At 38.6% G+C, this 21,574-nt stretch overlaps 1 protein-coding gene across 3 annotated transcripts in view; it reads left to right on the top strand.

The window, feature by feature from the left end:
• The window catches only part of cdc42bpab (CDC42 binding protein kinase alpha (DMPK-like) b), an 83,246-nt gene that overhangs the window by 52,544 nt on the left and 9,128 nt on the right, over positions 1–21,574 (top strand). For 2 of the 3 annotated variants that reach the window (XM_040125066.1, XM_040125065.1), the window contains exons 12-38: positions 1,788–1,966; positions 2,220–2,342; positions 2,554–2,687; positions 2,959–3,080; positions 3,338–3,458; positions 3,922–4,032; positions 4,521–4,768; positions 6,285–6,390; positions 10,500–10,624; positions 10,805–10,910; positions 11,249–11,397; positions 11,562–11,653; positions 12,206–12,282; positions 14,141–14,179; positions 14,880–14,999; positions 16,274–16,357; positions 16,479–16,584; positions 16,891–17,027; positions 17,471–17,610; positions 18,166–18,247; positions 18,578–18,797; positions 19,197–19,259; positions 19,492–19,745; positions 19,994–20,118; positions 20,376–20,590; positions 20,781–20,878; positions 21,178–21,262. In XM_040125066.1, the coding sequence (XP_039981000.1) occupies positions 1,788–1,966; positions 2,220–2,342; positions 2,554–2,687; positions 2,959–3,080; positions 3,338–3,458; positions 3,922–4,032; positions 4,521–4,768; positions 6,285–6,390; positions 10,500–10,624; positions 10,805–10,910; positions 11,249–11,397; positions 11,562–11,653; positions 12,206–12,282; positions 14,141–14,179; positions 14,880–14,999; positions 16,274–16,357; positions 16,479–16,584; positions 16,891–17,027; positions 17,471–17,610; positions 18,166–18,247; positions 18,578–18,797; positions 19,197–19,259; positions 19,492–19,745; positions 19,994–20,118; positions 20,376–20,590; positions 20,781–20,878; positions 21,178–21,262 (3,461 nt within the window). Of the gene's footprint in view, positions 1–1,787; positions 1,967–2,219; positions 2,343–2,553; positions 2,688–2,958; positions 3,081–3,337; positions 3,459–3,921; positions 4,033–4,520; positions 4,769–4,958; positions 4,974–6,284; positions 6,391–10,499; positions 10,625–10,804; positions 10,911–11,248; positions 11,398–11,561; positions 11,654–12,205; positions 12,283–14,140; positions 14,180–14,879; positions 15,000–16,273; positions 16,358–16,478; positions 16,585–16,890; positions 17,028–17,470; positions 17,611–18,165; positions 18,248–18,577; positions 18,798–19,196; positions 19,260–19,491; positions 19,746–19,993; positions 20,119–20,375; positions 20,591–20,780; positions 20,879–21,177; positions 21,263–21,574 lie in introns of all 3 variants that reach the window. The other variant, XM_040125064.1, reaches the window with a different exon arrangement.

Below are 21,574 nucleotides of genomic sequence, written 5' to 3'. Positions count from 1 at the left end.
GGATAAGAATAAAGAGAGATGACAAAAGTTTGGCACCATGTCATTATCTTGTTTCATATGTAGTCATTCAAAGCAGACAGATTTCCCAGACAAGTCTTCTCACTGCATAGCATTCTTATCACTCCATCTAAAGAAGCGTAAGAATATTAAACTAGAACATGTGCTTTTCCTGAAGAAAATACATGTGATTGCTGCATCTGTTGCTGTGTCCTTATTTTCTGACATATTGAGCAAATGATTCCACAGTCTTGTCATTTCACTTTTTTGCATTATTGATGCAGGAATTGCAGCTCATATCACCCTGAACGGCTAAAATAGGAGCAAACTAAAAAACATACAAAATAGTTTTGTAACTGGCAACACGGTGGCCAATTTAAGATTATGTGAAGCATTTCAAGTTGTTTACTATGTGAAGCGTTTCATCAGTGGTCAGCTGTCTGTCAAGTTTAGTTTCTGTAGCCTTTACAGTTTTGAGATATTAGAGATTTTATGCACTTCTCATTAGAAAAATAATTGAGAGATATCGACAAGATGTTTAAAAGCTAATATAGCTTATTTCATGCTTGACATTTTAAAAGTAGAACCATGTTTCTAGGCATTACTATTTGGGAGTAGTTGCAATTTGTATTAAGCAAATTTTATTTATTTATTTATTTATATACCATAGTACCCTCTAGTGACAAAACTGAATGAAACTCGGCAGGCTTATTTGTGGTCTCAGTCTGGACCCTTTTATGATGCAAATGGACGTGGCCTATATCAATCTCTCCAGCCTCATCCACTGACTCCATAGACACCAGACCGCTTTTCTTCTATGCCTCACGGTTGCTGAGATATCAGCCAAAACATTGTGCAATATTTGTTAGCTCATTTCGCACCACATGGTGGTGCTGTCATTATCATTTTTGAGTATGTGAAGCACTGAAATACTTTGAGATATCCCTCATGATTCATCACATTTCATCATATTTTGCTCTTTCCGTATAGAAAACCATTAAAAAATTTAATTAAAAAAATGTTATTAGATCAACTATAACAGATATCTGCACCAAAAATAATAGCACATATATCCTAAACATACTTAACATTTTACTTTGGAACCATGTTTCTAACTGCAAGTGTGTTGGACTAGTAACGCTTCAAAAAATGGGTGGAAGAAAACTAGAAGAATAATAGTAATAATGACGATTAGGAGTAATAAGGGTGCGATTGCTGCAATTAGCTTCCCTCCCAAATAAGGTGATGTTCATTACTTGCTGTAAATCTTCACACTGAAGTGCTACCCGTGAAAAAGCAACCAGTTACTTTCTTATCTCTTCATGGCCCAGTGATAAAGGCCTTTACCACTCTTTCTTTCCTTCTTCTTTCCTCCAATCTGTCTCCCTGTCTCTTTCTATGTCACATTTTCCTTTATGCTATTGTCATTTCTTCTCCATCCTCCCTCTACCCTCCTCTTCCATGACTCAACATCCTCTCATCTTTCAACTCCACTCTCTGTTGTCCACTTCTCTTTCCTGTTTACCCTCCCCTGCTATTTCTGTCATTTCCTTTTCTCCTCTTTCGCTCCCTTAACCGAACACTTTCATACTGAATTTTCTTTCAATGTTCAACGCTATTATGGCCATTTCTCAATTTAATAATTTTTTTTTCTTCCCTCATCATGAATCCCCTCTGCCATTTTTACTCACTTTCTTCACCCTCTTTATTGCCGATACTGGTATTGTTATCATGCCTCCGATCCCCTTTTCTTCATTATCGTACTCGTTTGTCACTCTCCTCCGCTGTAGTACCCTATCTGACCGGGGTTGTCTGCGACAGCTGGCAGGGGAGCCGGATAAGGCAGGTCAGGGCCAGTTGGACCTGGATGTCCAGCGCAGCCTTGAAGACAGCCTGGCCACAGAAGCCTATGAGAGGAGGATCCGTCGCCTGGAGCAGGAGAAACTAGAGCTGAGCCGCAAACTGCAAGGTGAGGCTGAGGAAAGACTCCATCTGGTTGTGAGGATGTATAAAATCATGAAAATGCTTACCACGCTGCAATTTGATGCTGAGAAAGATGGCACACGTTAATAAATTATTTGTACATTTGTTAAAAGGTATGTATAAATAGTTCTGCAACCCAAATCATGCGCACATACACATAAGTATTTTCTCCTCACACCTATGTTTGGTTTATAAAGAAAAAAAGCATGACTGATGCCTTTTTACCTGACCTGTTGCAGAGTCGACTCAGACGGTGCAAGCGCTGCAGCACCCAACAGGTGAGGGTCCCCTCAGTGCTAACAAGGAGGTGGAGATCAGGAGTCTGAAGAGCGAGATCGACATCCTCAAGAAGCAGATTGCTGGTCAGGAATTCTTTGTTCATATTTAGTTAAGCTCAGCAATATTCAGGACAGGAAGCTACCTTTACGACCTTATCAGCCAAATGTGAGTTTTATGGTGAAACCCTATAAGGGTATTTGGGATATTAGTGATGAAAATAAACCGGTCAAATTTCAGTTTAACAGACATTTTCATTTGAACTTAAAAGTGTATATATATGTGTTTTCGTGACAGACTCGGGACAACTAGAGAAGCAGCTGGAGGATGTGACGTTGGCCCGCAGAGACCTGGAGGACTCATCTAAACACATTAAAACTCTGGAGAAACAGATGAAGAGCCTTACACAGGAGAGAGATGATCTGCACAAGGTAGAACCAGTATTTCAATTGTTTGAGTGACTGTGTATGGACTGGTGTTTTGTTCATATTCATATAGATACTGTGACCACCTGGCTCCCAGTGCTTGAAAAATTAACCATAGCTATAGCAAAAATTACTTATAGCCACAAAATGTACCTTTTGGTCTTGAGGAACAACGATGGCATTTTTCTTCAGAAAAATTTTCACATTTTTGTTTTGTCAATCAAGAAAATGACCAGATTGTGTTTGAATGTCACTGTGTGAATCTCATTGTGGTCAGGACCTTGTGGAGGCCAATGAGAAGCTGAAGTCTCAGTCGAAAGAGCTGAAGGAAGCCCACAGTCAAAGAAAACTGGCCATGCAGGAATTTTCAGAGCTCAATGAAAGACTCACAGACCTCAGGTAAAACCTCTGCCTTTCATCATTTTCTCAAAACTAAGACACCTACACTTTGTAGTTTCTCCACAATCACAGCTTCCTATTGAGAATTTTAATGCTATATTGATATTGACAACTGAAAGTCATACCCATACCCATAAATTTGTTTTTAAATCACAGATTTTGTAAGAAATGCCCATGCTCTATTTCACTGTTTCTCTTACTTGATGTTTTTTACTCACCTGTAACATTTACACTCTGTGACTGAACCTCACACCCAGGTCAGCAAAGCAGCGCCTGGCACGGCAGTTGCGCGATAAGGAGGAGGAGATGGAAAGCCAGAGTCAGAAGGTTGAGGCTCTCCGCCTTGAGGTGCGAAGGGCTGAGAGGGCCAAGAAGGAGGTATAGTAGTCTCCCTGTGGTTGCTAGCACGCCCTGTTCTGTCTCCATTCACTGGTTGGTGCACAATACTAACTTCTATTGCTCTCAATGTATTGTATCACCTGTATCACTTGTAGAAATGTTTATAGATTTCCATGAATATTTATACAGTATATTGGGAAAAGTATTGCAGTAGCTTTATTCCAGTGTATAATATTGTGTTTCTATACACTTGTAAGGCAATACAGACATTGTTAATTTTTCCTGTGTATTGGTGCAGTTGTTATCTATGGTTTGAATGTTTAGCGTTTGCATGTTTTTAAGGATATTCCTGTAGGTTGTGTTTGGTTGTTGTACTTTCTTTTTAAGTTTAAAAAAGATGGCTACTTCTGCTCCTGGTGTGTTGATATGGATACATGAGGACAAAATTGCGTATGACTATGATTTCATCCAATCACATGAGTGAGTGTGTGTCCATCGTCAGATGGAGGCGCAGGCAGAGGAGCAGGCAGGAGAGGCTCAGAAAGAGAGGAAGCTGAGAGAGCGGAATGAGCAGTATAGTCGACAGCTGGAGGAGGAGTTGGAAGGACTTAAGGTAAATTTGCAAACACACACGGCTGAAAATTGATACAAAGTAGTTGGCATTATCTGGCTTCTCATGAACCGGTAGTTCTCCGGGTTTACATTACATACAATTTGTTGCCATATGTCATTCATCTTTATTATGTCCCAGTAAGATTTATTGTAGAGAATTGAGAAGATGGAGACTGCAACAATTATATTTTCTTCCATTTGGTTAAAGTTAAAAAAGTTTTAAAGTTCTTTTGCGTAGTGGAGTGGAGTAGTAAACAACTTTGTGCTTCTGTTTCTGCTGGAATCAAGATGATCACAATTGGCTCTCGTCTGGCCAAAACCAGTTACTGGTTTTAATTTTGTTGCTGATTGCTGTATTTGCATAAGGTTGAGCCTTTCTCAACTTTACCCTATATTGTAGCTGGGTGCTTTTTGACCATTTGGAATCTTCCTCATTTCTGTTACTCAGCCTCACAAACTCTAATTTTCTCCATATTCCCACCCACCCAGTTGAAGCAGGCCGGTCCATCTGCCACTCCAGCCTCAGCTGACCAGACACAGGAGGTAGGACGCCTGCGGGGAGACTTGGAGAAGAAAACGCTCCTGTATGAGGAGGAATTGGCTTGTAGGGAGGCACAGCATAGCACCGAGATGAAGGCCCTTCGCAAGGAGCTGAGGGATGCTGAGAGCCAGCATCTTGCCCTGCAGAAGGAAATCCTGATTCTTAGGGACAAGCTGGACAAGACTCGCCGTGAAAGGTATTCTATCAGTTTTTCTAATTCTACTACTTCTACCATTATTTGATATCGCAAGCCTTATCTGATTAGGACTTTTTTTTTTTAGGTCTTCATTATTGTATAGTGCTGGATCAGTGGTATTGCTGTCAATATCCTTTATCCTAAACGTCAAAATCGATATTATATTATTTGTCTTCATTGTCTTTCTCAGTGATGATTCCATGAGGTAATAACAGTTACATTAAAAATAGCTTAATCCCATGTCTGGTATAAATGTGTAGTAACTGTGAAGTGCTGTTTCTTAATCTAGCCATCCCCCAGAAATTTAAATTTATGTTATCCCTAACCCAACTAGAGTTAACTTTATATCCAGGTAGCTTTGGGCCCTTTTCCAGGGGTTCTCAAGTATTTTCATCACCCTTAATTCACCCCCCATTTCACATAAAATGCAGCTTAATAATTTAGCAAAATCCTAGTAGTCTCATGTTTACCTCAGTTGGTCACATTCCTCAGCTACAAAAGTAAAGTTTGTAAAAAAGTTTGTAAAGTTAAAAGCCAATTGGCTATAACAGTGACGAAAGATTATAAACTGTGGTTTTAGTTATGTGAACTCAGTTGAGAGTATACTTCTGAATTGAAACAACATACAAACTTTGACCCATTGTGCCTTTAAGTCTTAAGACTCGATTGATAGTATAGTGCACTACACTGGATTTCTGAATTGTGAAATGAGGGCAAAAATGGTTGAAGTAAAAACAAAAAACAATTCTGTCAAAATGTGCCAACTCAGATATTAGATACCAAACAATGAAAAGAAGTTAACTTATTTTTCTGCTGCAGACCCCCTGGTAGGTACTCAGGGACACCTGATCCCACTTTGAGAACTGCTGGTTTAATCAAATATTAATAAAATCTTGTTTTTAAGGAGAAAGCTTTAGGGCTTTGTTTTTGTAGCCACTATCCTAACCTTCCTGTCTGGTTTTACTGACATATTATTCTCACTATTTTACTCACTATATTTCATTTTTAAACCTACCACTGTATCAGATTCTAACTGCATTAATGTGTTTGGGCTGAATAATGTGTAACTGGTCTTAGCACCAAGTCTTATATTTAGGTTTTGTAAGCAATGTGTAGAGCCTGGGGACAACACAAGAACAAAGGTAGGAGGATAGACAAGGCTTTCGGGGGCAGGTTGACTGTGAAATTGGTGAACATTTGATTGTAAGCATGATATGTTTGTACTTATGTTGTTATGAAAGCACTGCACTAAGATTATTTGATATATTATTTTAATGTAGAGTGACTGTTCAAAGCCCAGCATTTTACAGTTTAGGAGGCAGAAAAACCATTCCACATAACCAAAATTCCTGAATAAAATCCTATTTTCTAAAGATTGAGTTAGTATTCATGTTGAAATGACAATGGCAAGAGTCAAGATTGGATTTAAAGTTGTAAATTATGGTTAGAGAATAAATGTAGGTCTATACAGTGTCACAAGTTTGACAATCCATGTACGTGTGTGTGTTTCCACCAGTCAAAGTGAACGGGAAGAGTTTGAGACGGAGTACAAGCAGAAGTATGACAGGGAAAGAATCTTGCTTACCGAAGAAAATAAGAAGCTGGCCAGTGAACTAGATAAGGTAAGATATCTGTTTATATATATATATACGCATAATGAAACAAAATTCACTATGAAAACACATACAAATCTAACACAAGTTAGATTTCTCTTTCTCTTTTGCTCTTTCTCAATTGTTGTTGCTCTTTTTATGTGTTTTTCTGTCTTGCCTTCTCAACTTTTTAGTGTAATGTTTATCTCTCTTAACACACACACATGCAGAAAAACACAAGTACCTAACCCCAGGTAACTCTCTTGGTCGACCCAAACTCTTTCATCACAATCCTCCCTCTACCCCCTCTCTCTCAGCAATGCCGAAGAAATCACTGTTCAGTTTCCCCCATAAAAACACCCTGAAGCCTCCTACACAGTCAGATGGAATGACTCTCTGGATTACGCTATGTTGACTTTGCAATTGGCTTTTTGGAACTTCAGAAACGCTCCCAATTTAAACAATGTTTTAGAAGTGGAAGGCATTCTGACATATGGAGTAAAATGTCAGTGTTGTTTTTAAATTGTGCAACTGATAAAAAAGATAATGTAATGAAATGGAGAGAATATGGATGTGGGTGCCACTGTAGTTATTTAATGTATTATTTTGTTGATTCCCTTTCTATCTAAAGATACAGCACTCAGGATGGATTTGATCTGTCTGTATGCTAGTCTTTCACAAAAATAGTTCTGCCATACCTTTGGAGTGTCTGAAAATATTGCTTGACTAATAATATTTTGCAAAGGAGGCACTAAATTTCAGCAGTGTTTGCTTAGTACCAAAATCAAGCCACTCCATCTTCAGTTGTAATTGCTTTTCATGTGTGTTGTCAGTAAGGGAGAGTGATCGGATAAATGTCAGAAGTTAGTATTCACTGTTGACAGGATCAAATTGGTGATGAATGGGAAGTGAGTATGCAGAATGACAAGCTATGTGAACAGTAGTTCAGGCAAATATTAGAAACTTCTCTACTGGTGACTATTTTACCAACTAATTGCATGTATTTAAATGAGCAAACTTTCAGATATTGGGCCTCATGCTAGAACATTTTTATGTTTTTTTCTTAAATTTCTCTAAATGCCTTGTTTCTTTGCTTGTACAAGTCTTTGGAGTTGGATTCATCAGGCTCTCTTTACTGCACAAACGTGTCATAAATAGTTTGTTTCAGCCTGATGAATGCCATCCTTTCAAGAGCAGGTGCTTGCGCATCTTCATTAGCATAAACAAAGTCCCTAAACTGCCATGTAAGGCTGCTTATTAACCTCCACTATCATTTTTGATTCACAAAAATGTCACCAAAGAAAAAGTTAGTTAACACTGCAGAGCTCCAAGTCATGCGGTTAAAAATAAAAACTAAAACATAACAATCTAGCATTGTCAGTCAGTGCTAGAGGTAACCCATAAAATAAATACAGTTAATACCATAAGTATTTGGACAGTGAGGCAATTATAAAAATGTTGCCTCTGTAAACCACCACAATGGATTTGAAACAAAACCGTCAGGATGTGATTTCGAGTGTAGACTTTCAGCTTTAATTCAAAAATATCACATTAACCATGATATTTGTAATTTTACAAACCAACATAATTATGAATATATGGATTATTTTAATACTTGGATGAAAATCCCTTGCAGTCAATGACTGCCTGATGTCCGGAATCCATGGCATCACCAACAGTTTTCCTCCCTTGGGATGCTTTCCCGGGCCTTTAATACAGCTGCCTCAGTTGCTGCTTGATTGTGGGTCTTTCTGCCTTCAGTTTTGTCTTCAGTAAGTGAAAGGCATGCTCAATTGGGTTGAGGTCAGGTGACTGAGCAGATATTATAGCCTTATACACCAGAATTCATCCTCCTACTTCTATCAGCAGTCACATAATCAATAAACACCAGTGACCCAGTTCCATTGACCGCCATACATGCCCATGTCATAACACTGCTTTCACCATTTTTGACTGATGATATGTTATGCTTTGGATCATGAGGCTGTTCCTTTCCTTTTCCATATTCTTCTCTTCTCATCATTCTGATACAAGTAAATCTTGGTTTCATCTGTCCAAAGAATCTTGTTCCAGAACTGTGCAGGCTTTTTTTATAGATATTTTCCAGCTAAGTCCAATCTGGCCTTTCATTCTTGAGTGTTACCAGTGGTTTCCACCTTGTGGACAGGAAGGCATCTCTTGATTGTAGATTCTGACAATGATACGCCTACCTCATTGAGAGTGTTCTTGATCTGGCTAGAAGTTGTGAAAGGGTTTTACTTCACCAAAGAAAAAATTCTGCGATCATCCACTTTAGTTGTCCTCCATGGTCATACAGGCCTTTTGGTAATGCTGAGCTTGCTAGTGCATTCTCGCATCTTAAGAATTTACCAAAATGTTGATTTGGCCACTCCTAAAGATTCTGCCATCTTTCTGGTTTGTTTTGTTTTTTCAGCCTAATGATGGACTCCTTTCATTTGCATCGACACCTCTTTGGACCGCATATTGAGAATTCCCATGAACAGCTACAAAATGCAAGTTCAACACTTGGAATCCCCTCCAGACCTTTTATCTGCTTAATTTGTCATGAAATAACAAGGGAACAGGCCACAGTGGGCCATGAAACTGATCAGTCAACTGTCCAATTACTTTTGAACCTCTGAAAAAAAGGGTCAATGCCAGTAATTCCTAAACGTGAAAGTCTATACTTCAAACACATCTTGATGGCTTCATTTTAAATCCGCTGTGGTTGTGTAAAGAGGCAAAATTACGAAAATTGTTACTGTCCAAATACTAATGGACCTAACTGTAATTTTTAAGTCAAACAAGTGTTTTCCCCCTTGTGACTTTTGTTCATACCTAAGAGAAAATTATAACTTAAAAATTGGTGAATGCAACAAGTTTTCCTAAATCATTCATACCTGCCACTGAAGAACGAATTTGTTTGTATGAGTAGTTTTTGCATAAGGCCTATTGTTTTGGTTTTTTTCTCACTTCAAGTAGCTGGCATAGCCTGCTGGCTTTGAACTATAGGTACAGCTATCTTAATAGCTACATCCATAATTTAGTATGATCATCTGATAGTGATTTCCACAACTGGATAGAACCAGAGGCGCTTGGTTTATTGTATAAGAGATGTTCCCATTGTTAATAAAATGTCAGTAGAGATGAACTAGAGACCATCTCATGATGTGATCACACCAGCCGTGACACCCGTCAACATGTTGACGTTCTGACCCATGAGTACTTTGTAGTTATTACTACATTATTAATTTCACACTCTGCTTTAATTTTAATCTCAATTACACGCCTGTAAAGTTTCATGACTGTATTTTGCATGGTTGTAACGCTATGGCGGATGGGCAGGCAGGCAGGCAGGCAGGCAGGCAGGCAGGCCGGCAGGCACCCACCCGCCAAAGGACTCAAAACTGCCTCAGTGATAGTTTCCGCTACAGTGGTTGTCTCCTGGATCACATTTTACCAGGATCTTTCTCGCACACACACACAGACACACAGACACACACACACACACAGCGACTCAAAAAGTGAAAACCCGCTGTTGCAGCTGGTAATCAAATGCACCTTGAGTGATTTAGTATATTTTAGACCATACAATTTGTACAAATGTGTTTCTGCTGAGGTGTGGTGTCTGTGTTCTCTTAAGCAACCCCAGACTGCTGTTACACTTAAATTTAGTGAAACATAGAGTGATTTCATAACTAAAAATCCATTACAGAATAAAATATAAGTAATTTGGTGGGCTCTTATCCAAAAATTTACAATCCATGAACAAAAAAGCCAGCATTTATTTCACCCCATGTTTTTTATTAATTTCAATGTCTCAGGGGCTTCTACACAACCATTGTTTAAAGGCCTAGACTGTCTAAACAGATACTCCACACATTTCTTGGCAACCAGCTTCGGGATTGGAAAGCATTTGCAAAACAATATTAAATTACTGTCTTAGCTTGCACATTGCATACACCAAAATTGTGCCCACAAAGCAAACAATATGGCAGTTTGAGAAATATAATGATGTCACCATGGTTACATCTTCAAAAACCTCTCATGGTAAAGGATTCAAGAGAACTTTTCGAGATTTATGACCCTCTGTGTGTTTGTGTTTGTGTGCGTGCGTGCACGTGTGCGCGTGTCCTCAGCTGACAAGCAGGTTGGAGAAGGTGAGCATCTCCAACCGGCAGCTGGAAGATGAGATGAGGGAGCTGGCTGACAAAAAGGAGAGTGTCGCTCACTGGGAGGCACAAATCACAGAAATCATCCAATGGTGATACAATGAAACACACACACACACACACACACACACACACACACAGACACACACAGACACACACACACACACACACACACACACACACACACACACACACACACACACACACACACACACACACACACACACATTCATAGTAATGCAAGTAAGTGTATTTGTTTGTGTTTGCTGCAGGGTAAGTGATGAGAAGGATGCTCGGGGCTACCTGCAGGCTCTGGCCACCAAGATGACAGAAGAGCTGGAGGGACTGAGAAACACAAGCCTGGGAACCAGAGCCACGGTGAAATACAAACACTGTTTTCAACTTCTGTAGATGCTGCTGAGTCAAATCAAATGCTGTTATTGTTGATGTACAGATATTCCAAGATTATGGAATGTATTTATGAATTGTATTTTAAAGCAAATTAAATTCATATCCAGTAAGATTAAATTATATTTTTTCACTCTTTTACATATTACATTTATATCATGTTGACAAACAAGTCTAAACTATTGTAACAGTAGTGATGGATCAGCACTCTATCACAAATAGCCTGATAGTTCCTCCCTACTCATTTCTCCTTCGACACTATCTTTCACAATTTTTCATTTACTATCTTGTCTCCCTCTCTGTTTCAGGACATGCCATGGAAAATGCGCCGTTTTGCCAAGCTAGACATGTCAGCCCGTCTGGAGCTGCAGTCGGCCTTGGATGCTGAAATCAGGGCCAAGCAGGGCATCCAGGATGAACTGAACAAGGTCAAGGCCAACACCATCTCCACAGAATGGTATGGATACTTTACAACAGTAGCTAAAAAAGTAAAAAAGTTAATTTTTTCATATTTTACCCATTTAAAATGATTAGATATACATATTTTTTCAGTAATTTTAGACAAAAATCTGTCTAAACCTCTGGTTAATATTTGATGCATTGTTGTCTCTGATCCACCAGTAAACTGCAGGAGGTGGAGAGTAAAAACCAGGAACTCCTGGCTGAGATCGACAGGCTGAAAAAGGAGACAGAGGAGCTTAGGCTACGAAGGGGTAAATATTTCAAATGATCTTTCAGTTTTCTTGTCAGTCATTAAAATGCACAAAGAATGACATTGCAATAGCTTGTTTTGATGAACACAAGTACACATACGTATTTTTATTCTCTACTGTAGCCATAAAGGAGTACTGGCAAATTGATTCAGACAAAAAGAGACTTATGCGACTAGACTTAGAGAAAGTACAAGTTTGCAATTTTTCAAAAATATTAATGTAAAAATATGCAGTTGTTTAAATGTACAGCTTCTCTCTTATATTGGGTGCTGATGGTTAATTTCACACTGTGAAACTTTTCATGAAAGATTATCGCTGTAAAAGAGGGTTATACTACAATTAGAGACCCAAATTAGAAGATTTTGGATTAGCACCCATGTTTGAGAATTAAAATCATGTGCTATGTACATGGAAATGTATTGTTACTTAGGTCATATCAAACATCCCCCACTTCTTAGAAACAGTCTTGTGACTGATTTTTTTAAAGTCACCTTTTGATGTTTTAATATCATGTTCTTAACTGCGATTGTGTTACTTGTTCTGTGTATTTAGGTGTCAAGCACCAGGATTCCCAGAATTCCTTCTTGGCTTTTCTCAACGCCCCCACCTCAGCGCTCGACCAGTTTGATGTGAGCAACCATATATCTGTCCGGAATTAAAGAATTGAAATCATAACTCTCACAAAGCTGCAGTTCACTGAGTTATATCTGTGTTTTTCTTCATGCTTTTATCGTTTTTGTTCACATGAATTTCCCCAGATCTTTACTTTATCTCTTTGGTTGGTTGTTCCCTTGCTTCACTCTCTGGTACATCAGGACTCTTATTCCTCATCCTCATCCTCTTTAATTGAGTTTTGGGAAGATGTAAGTTTATCTGGGTTAGGTGGAGGTCAATTTGTGTATGCATATACCTGTAAGAGCAGCTGAATGCTGTAGAACTGTAGGCATATATACTAGATGAGAAAGAGAGTGTAGATGAGTGTAGGTCCATACTGTAGATGTTTGAGTACATGCGTCTGGGTGACGAGTGGATCCACTGCAAAAAATGTCAATTCCGCCATTTTAAAAAGGTCAAAAATCTTATTTCCCTTAAAGCAAAATGAAAAATCAAGAAATAGGAGATAATTTAATTTTTTGAATGCATAGATATTTTTTAACAATGTATAATAGTTAAATTGAGGAGAGTGAAGTTTTCTTACCCTGTTGAAATTTTTTTTGTTTTTTGCTTTAAGAAAAATAAGGTGTTATAGTAATTTGAGATCACATTTTTTGCAGTGTGCTGCCCCTATATTCGGGTGCTTGCTCATCCTCGTTGGCTAGTGGAATGGCTCTAATTTAGCTTTGTAGTGCTAGGATTTAGGTTGAACAGAACCACACATTATTTAAATCCTTCGTTTTAATGTTTTATCATTTTTTCAGCCAGAAAGAGAACTTGAGTTACTGTGCTCCATGTAGACTTTCCCAGGTTGTTCCATCCCCATGACTATCCACATTTGTTCCATTCATCCACCCTTTACAGCCTCTGTCCTCAATTAAATCCTAGTGGACATACAGTAGTCTAATGAAGTGATTCCCAACCAGTTTTACTTTACCCCAGGTGGTACTTGTGGAGTTGTAAAACATACATGGAAAGCTCAACTGAATATGTCAGCTGAACTTAACTAAATAAACTAATTTATAGATGTTGTGATTTAATTAGAGAAATATATCCACATATTTGTTAAGTTAAAAAAAACAGCCAAATTAGATTACAAATTGTTCTGATCTTAAGTAACTTTACCATAACCAGTAAGCTGTCCATCAATTTAAGTGATACATAATAATATAATAATAGTAATTAATATACAGTTTTGAAATATTTAGCTAAACATAACGAATAAACACTTGATTTAGTTAGGTAAAAGCAATGGATAAACAGTGGATAGTTAACTAAAGGTAATGGTTAAACAGTTTTGAAATATTTGTCTTTAAGTAATAAATAGTTGATATACAGTACATAGTTACATAACAGTAATGGATAAACTGTTGTGAATTTGTTAGCTAAACATAATGGATAAACAATTATGTTGTTAGCTAAAAGTAACGAATAAGCAGTTGATATAGCTACAAGTAAAGGGTAAACAGATGAAATGGTTAGCTGAATGAGGATAAATGGCTATAGGTTGATTATATTAAAAATATTGAAACAATATCCACTTATATAATTAGTACTGTTAAATAACATTTAGTTTAGAATCTTTTTATGAGAACATATTTGAGGGGTGCTGATGAAGAGGTCCATCTAGTGGGCTATAAGGGTAAAGTTACATCAAACAAAAAAGGTTGGGAACAGCTGTTCTATTATAACAAAGGTATATATTACTATTTTCATGTTTCTCTTCAGTTTATTTAAATGTGTTTTCAGCTCTTTTAGACAGTATTTCTGATATTCACTCATCTCTGTTTTTCCACTCTCTGCCACACTCTGCCTCTTCTCCTGCCACTGAAGCGCTCGCCATCCGTTGGCCCAGCTAGCAAAGGCAGACGTGTAAGCACCATCACAGCGCTCTTTGATCAATGTCATTGAGCCTTTTTTAAATGTTCTCTGTTCCTTTTCACCATGTTTGATTTGTGTGTGCATTTCCTGTGAATGTTTACTGTGGCTGTTCAGTTGCATGGCAGGGGTTTTGAAAAACATCTTTTTTTGATATTTGTGTTGTCAGTGGCATTAATGTGTTGGATTTTTCATATTTTAAATACATGCTCTTTTGTTAGGTGTCTGCACTGGTGTCTGTGAATTTTTGCTTGTTGTTCTTCAGTGTAGTTTTGTGAATAGCCATGCATGGTTTAAGGTGTCTCACAGTCTTAAATTAGCATGGGCATTGGGCTGTAATGTGTGACCATGTGTTATAATACATGAGGTGCATTAGAGTTTTGGTCAGTTTTCCTCTGTAAAAGAGTCCAGTAAATATGACACATATCTTGACCTAAATATTTCTTTATTTTGTTTTTCGTGTTTGTATTAGTTGAGCAAGCCTTTCCCTCTTAGCATGGATGCTGCATATTGTTCTTTTTTTTTCTTCTTTCTCTCTGTCTCTGTCCATTTACCTCATCACCACCTTGTTCCTCTCTATTTTCTCATCCACATTTTTCCGCTTCTTTTATACTTAAATCTCTGTCTTTTCTCACTTATACTTTCTTACTTATCCCTGTGTCCTCTCATTCTCCACCTTCCTCTATATTCTCAGGTGGACTCTATGGATAACTTCACCGCCACCAACACTCCATCCCGGGAAGATGACCCTAAGTACCAGCTAAAGTCCCGCTCACGTTCACCCTCCATGGCTAGTGATATGGAGCCTATAGAGGTCAGAAAATCCTTAATTCTCGGCAAGAAACTGAAGTGTTTTTGTTTTTTGTATAGAGGCTCCTAATTCAGCCCTTGTGAACTGCAAGTAACTCAGTTATGGAGAAATGCAAAGAACAGCAGTACAATGACAAAGAAGGAAAACATTGAGGCCAACAGTGGACTCTAGTCTAAACTGAACTTGGCATGTTATTGGACTGTTGTCGATTATGGTGCTGGAAGTAAATACCAGTGTCCTGTTTGCAACCTTGGTCTGTTTCTTTAAGGATGTGGATATGACTTGCAAGTTTCTCGAATGAAAAAGTGATAATGGAATCATTGTAGCACATGTCTGTGGGATGAAATTACGTTTTTGACCAGTTTGGGCTCAAATTAGGGTCAGTAAGATTTTGAGCTTGTAAAGTGTAAGTTGTAATCAACCATTGTAAACCTGTAAAATAAATCTCCATGAGAAGAAATTCAAGTTTGTGTATGTGTAGAAGGGATCTCTGCTTATTAAAGAAAAAAAAGGCAAATGAAATCTGTGAACAAATTACATCAATGGTGAGGTTACACAAAGACAATTTGAAAAAAGAAGTGCTTTTGTGAACATCTGCTTACAGATACGAAGCAGAAAACTGCGAGCACAGGCTCTTCCGCAACCCAGGTGGGTTTGCATAAATCCACAGCACGTTAAATGTTTACCATTATTTTCCCACTTGTAATTTCAGCATCTGTGGGAACTTTGCACGTTGACAAAATTTGTCCACATATTTTATTCAGTCGCTCTCTCTCTCTCTCTCTCTCTCTTTTTTTTTTTTTTACAAATACAAATATTTTCTACAAAGAAATCTTTGCTAAATATGCGCAAACTTGAATTTCTCATGAGATTTACTTTACAGGTTTACAAAAGTGGATTTATAAATACAATATCCCGAATTATTTGTGAACACCACTTTACAAGCCCAAAATCTTATTGACCCTAATTTGGGCCCACACTGGTAATGTTGTATTCGTGAATGAGTCTTTGGGAAAATGTGGACAACTTTTAACAACCAACCTCGGTACACTCAGACAAACAGAAATACTGTGAAAATTCATCAAAATGATTTAGAACTCATGAAATCTTGCCTCTTACATCCCAGGATTTCTTGTCCTAGCTTGTTTTTCTTGGGAAGCTTTTGCCTGGGTGGCTTTTAACCAAGTTTTCTGTCCGTAAATTTATAAGTGAAAAACACAGCCAAGTTACAGTGATGTACCTCACTGCTTAATGTTTTTGTGTGTTCTGTCATGCAGTTGATAGACCATCCTTCCCGTACAGTCCAGACCCCTACCATGCGGTCAGGAGGGTATGGCAGTATTGGACGCTCTTCACCTAAGGTTGGACATTTTTCTGTAGAGTCAGACTTCACTGTTGCTACAGTTCACCCTTGCTACAGTAGACCTCTTGTTATGTTAGAACCACTGAATATGTCTCCTTCCTCATTTGTGCACTCCACAGCCCAAAGCACATCAGTTTGTGGTGAAGTCATTCAGCACGCCCACTAAGTGTAACCAGTGCACTTCCCTCATGGTGGGGCTCATACGTCAAGGTTGTACCTGTGAAGGTATGGACAGAAACAAACAAAGTTGATGAAGGAGAACAGTGACGGAAAATACAGTAGATGGGATATAAACTTGTAAACTGTATTCTGCCAACTCTGATGTAAATCTCTGTAATACACCCAAAACCTGCATAATATTTGACTTTAATGATTCCAATTTATATATTTTAAGTCTAACAAATATCCAAGGAACTTAAAGATTAAATCTACAAAGCTAGTTTGTTTTTTCATTGATTATAAAATCTGATTTTTGACCCATTGAACCTCTAATTTTTCCTCCAAATTGTACCCCTCTGTCTCATTGGCCAGTGTGTAACTTCTCCTGCCATGTAACATGTGCGGACAAGGCTCCGGCTGTGTGTCCCGTGCCACAAGACCAGACCAAGGGCCCACTGGGTATCGACCCTCAGAGAGGCATAGGTACTGCGTATGAAGGGCATGTTAGGGTGAGTGAGACTCACAGCGGCCTTGGTTGTCTTTGGCCCGTGATACTGACTTGGTTATCACCATCTACCCTGCAAACACTGAGTAATCAGATAAAGAATGTAGATATTTGGAAACCTTGGGACGCCTTGGTTTCTGAGTTGTTTACTTCATCTGAAACAAAATAAACCTTTACTTTTACTCTCTCTGTTGTTGTCCTTCATTCACACAAAGGTAAACATGAAACATAATATTTTCAGTGGACACTTTGATTTGAGGTTTTCTATAGTACTACAGCTTATTACACATGAATACAGATGTCCCAATGGAACTCAGACCTTTTTTATATAGGTTTGTATAGTTCCTAATTGGTACCTTTAAATTTATAACACTGTAGAAAGTATTTTAACTACAAGTTTTGGTACTGGTCCATGTATAATACTAAACTGTGTCTCTGTGTTTGTAGGTACCCAAACCGACAGGGGTAAAGAAGGGCTGGCAGAGGGCAATGGCTGTAGTGTGTGACTTCAAACTGTTCCTCTATGAACTGGGAGAAGGAAAAACAACACAACCAAGTGTAGTAGTCAGCCAAGTCATAGATATGAGGTAAAAGAAGCACTACCAGCTCCTTGTATGTACAATAAATACTAGACCCGAAACAATGAGTCAATTGAAAATTGATTAACCAATAAATTTATTTTATTTTATTTTTTTAAAGCAAAAATGTGCTGGTTCCAGCTTTTTACATGGGAATATTGGGGGATTTTCTTCATCTTCTTTGATCTAGTAAGCTGAATATTTTCAGGATTTGGACTGTTCTTCGGACAAAACAGGACATTCAAGGACACCATCATGGGCTCTGGGAAATTGTGATGGGCATTTTTCACAATGTTCTGACATTTTATACACCAAAGGATTAATCAGTTAATTTTGAAAACATTCTGCTAATTAATCAATATAAAATAATTGATAGTTTCAGCCTAATAAATATAGTTACAATATAGTTATTTAGATTTAATTCAGATATTCTTGATTTTCAGCTGAGCTTTCAGTCCAGGATGGTTTTTTGTTTGAAAGCAAGTAGTAGAGGAAGCTAACATACTATAAATACCGTAAGAAATGTCCTGCATGTCTAACCTTACGTCTCATCCTCTCATCCAGGGATGAAGAGTTTTCAGTCAGTTCTGTCCTGGCCTCTGATGTCATCCATGCCAGCCGCAAGGACATCCCCTGCATATTCAGAGTAAGTTCTATTCAATGTTTTTTTAATCTTTCCATACTGTATATGCAACTAATAGTTTCAACAAAGCTGTTGTCAGACATTTCTCTCAAACTGATAATTCCTTTCAAGTGTGACCAACTGCCAAGAGAAAACTCTTAATAAAGGATATGTCCCTGGAAAAACCCCAAAACAATCATTATAGATTCTTATTTGATTTATTCATGCCGGTGTAATGGGCATCACCTGGAATTGCAGCTGTCGAGAGATGCATCAATCACAAAAAGTAACAGAAATATTATAAAACATCAAATGTTACCTTTCACTTGTCGCTTGTCCCTTTCATTTCCTTAGGTGACAGCGTCCCAACTTTCCCCCGCCAGCAGCCATAAGCCCTCCATCTTAATCTTGGCCGACAGTGACCAGGAGAGGAACAAATGGGTGGGCCTCCTCAATGAGCTCCACCGCATCCTCAAGAAGAACAAGCTCAAGGAGCGCTTCGTCTACATCCCCAAGGAAGCTTATGACAGCACCCTTCCGCTCATCAAGACAACGCAGTCTGCTGCTATCATAGGTGGGCATTCAACATTCACATGCCAGTTAAAAAAACACAGTACTTTGTCGGAGAGGTTCACAGTACACACTAGAGAATTATTATTATAGGAAGCAAGTTAAATACTTCACTGTTAATCAAGATCCAAGATGTTCCACGTCTTCTGATCTGTATGCAGTTATTATCTCAAAAAGAGATATCTTTGGTTTGTGTATTTTCAGCAAAGCATAGGTGTTCCAGATAGAACTATTTTCACAGACAACCAATCAGATATGAGTAACCTCTATGCCTGATAATCCAGAGTTGAGCATGTTATGAAAATAGAAACTAGAGGCTCGTAACATTTTCTGCACCGATGCCCTTTTCTGTTCCCTTACTGGCACTGAAATAGCAATCTCCCTTCATCTCGTTTGCCCCCAGATCACGAGCGTGTTGCCCTGGGCAATGAGGAAGGCCTTTTTGTCATCCATGTCACCAAAGATGGTAAGATCCACTTAACAGCTGTGTTCTTGTTCATTTGATTGTGTCCCTCTAATGCTATTTTAAATATGTTAACATGGATGAAGTAGGTGGACTGATGACCTGATTTTATACCACTCCCAAAACTACCTGTTTCTATTCCTCTCTTATTTTCACCACTTAATTTCTCTTCCCCTCTCTCCCCACTTTATCCATCCTTCTTTGCAACACTCTTGCACACTCCCTCCATCCTCAGAAATTATCCGGGTGGGAGACAATAAGAAGCTGCATCACATCGACCTGATCCCCCAGGAACAGCTGCTGGCCGTAATTTCTGGCAGGAACCGCCATGTCCGTCTCTTCCCCATGCAGGCCCTTGATGGCCGTGAGACCGATTCCTACAAGCTGGCTGAGACAAAAGGCTGCGTGACCATTGTCTCTGGCCCCGTCCGCAACAGCTCACTCACTTGCCTCTGTGTGGCCATGAAGAGACAAATCATATGCTATGAGGTCAGAAAACAGTGATCTAACTGATCTTTGTTGGATAATATAATGAACAACATGTGTGCAAAGGAACCCCATCATTAGTTGTTGATATATTGTTGCTCATTCTGTTTCTTCACCCAAATTGTTAAGATGTCGTGGATTCCTTCACCCTCTACAGTATTGCCTCCTCATAATATGACATAACATTTGTTTTTTTTGACCTAATACAGATTATACATATTATTAAAAACAATTTTCAATTTGTCCTCCAGGTGAATAAGAGTAAAGCGCGTCACCGTCGGTTACGAGAGCTGCAGGCTCCGGGCCCCGTCCAGTGGATGGGACTGCTCAGTGAGCGTCTCTATGTGGGATATCAGTCTGGTTTCACCCGCTACAGGTACTTTACCTGTTTATCAGTTGATCAAAATACAGTCTAAATTTTCCTCTAATGGTTTTTAATGTCCATTTTTGCTATTAACTTAAGATCGTTGTTATTTGTATATGCATAATTGTTTCATTCCAGCTGAAATAACTACAAATAATGTGTAAATATTTTTTATTTATATATTTTCTATAAATATATATATACATTTCCTATTAAACGAAAATCTTAATTTCATTGATCTAACTTTGTGTTTCCGATGTCCTCCACAGTGTCCATGGTGATATGTCTCCGGTCAGCCTGCTCCATCATGAGGACCACACCCTGGCCTTCATCCCCCAGCAGAACCTGGATGCCCTGTGTGCTGTGGAGATTTCCAGCAAAGAGCTGCTGCTGTGCTTCAGTGCCATTGGGGTGTATGTGGACTCCCAGGGGCGTAGGTCGCGTCAGCAGGAGCTGATGTGGCCAGCTGTGCCCAATGCTGCCTGTGAGTTAAAGAATTAATTTTAATTTATATGGTGATGAATTGCTAGAGTGGCATATAAAATATTACAAATAATGTAAATCCTAACATCAATGAAAATATTAACATCATAGTAAAAATAATAATTAAGACTGAATATAGTTAAAGTACTGAAAGTGGAGACGTATCAGTAATCATGTTTCCTTTTCCCCAGGCTACAACGCCCCCTACCTGTCAGTGTACAGTGAGAATGCTGTTGATGTGTTTGATGTCAACACCATGGAGTGGATTCAGACCATCCCTCTCAAGAAGGTCAGTGCTGTGGGCTACTTCATGTTGTGAATGAGACAATCTGAGCGGCATCTCTGGCTCCACCTGGTGGATTCAATGAATTATTTCTGTTTGCCCTCTCACCATAGGAACCTTTTTTTATTTCTTTGGATTGCTGCACTGCCAGATCAAAATATGAATGAAAGCCAGATTCTTAAATTAACCTAACTTCAAATTAATATTAGAAATATTGGATTGCCTTCTTAAAATAAAACAGATGAGTGGTTAGAAATCATTTGTTGAAAATTTACTGATGATAGATTCCTCTGATTCCCCTTCAGGTGCGACCTCTGAACATTGACGGCTCTCTGAACCTGCTTGGACTGGAGACAGTCCGGCTTATCTACTTTAGAAACAAGATGGCCGGTAAGAATTCAGAGTGTATTGTATTGTGTAAAGCATCACATGGCCAAAAAATACAAAAATGTCGAGGATGACGCAATAAAGTCTAAGATTTATTTCGCTTCTGGTCTGAAAAGTAAAGGGTTTATATTTGGCTCCTGCTCTTTTTCATTTTCCACAGTTAGCAGGCTATACGGTTGCAGATAGAGGCAGTTGTCATTGCAGGACTTGAACGCTTGAATTGATGGGCTTTTGAACAATTTTGTCACTTACTAACCCTTCTTCTGTTTTATAATTTTTTATAGCAAGATAGTGACTTTAAATGTAGAAAGTTTG

The sequence above is a fragment of the Xiphias gladius genome, chromosome 4 (genome assembly GCF_016859285.1).
Source record: "Xiphias gladius isolate SHS-SW01 ecotype Sanya breed wild chromosome 4, ASM1685928v1, whole genome shotgun sequence".
NCBI lineage: Eukaryota > Metazoa > Chordata > Actinopteri > Istiophoriformes > Xiphiidae > Xiphias > Xiphias gladius.
The sequence above is the reverse complement of the archived record's forward strand: the minus strand, read 5'-3'. Positions and strand labels throughout refer to the sequence as shown.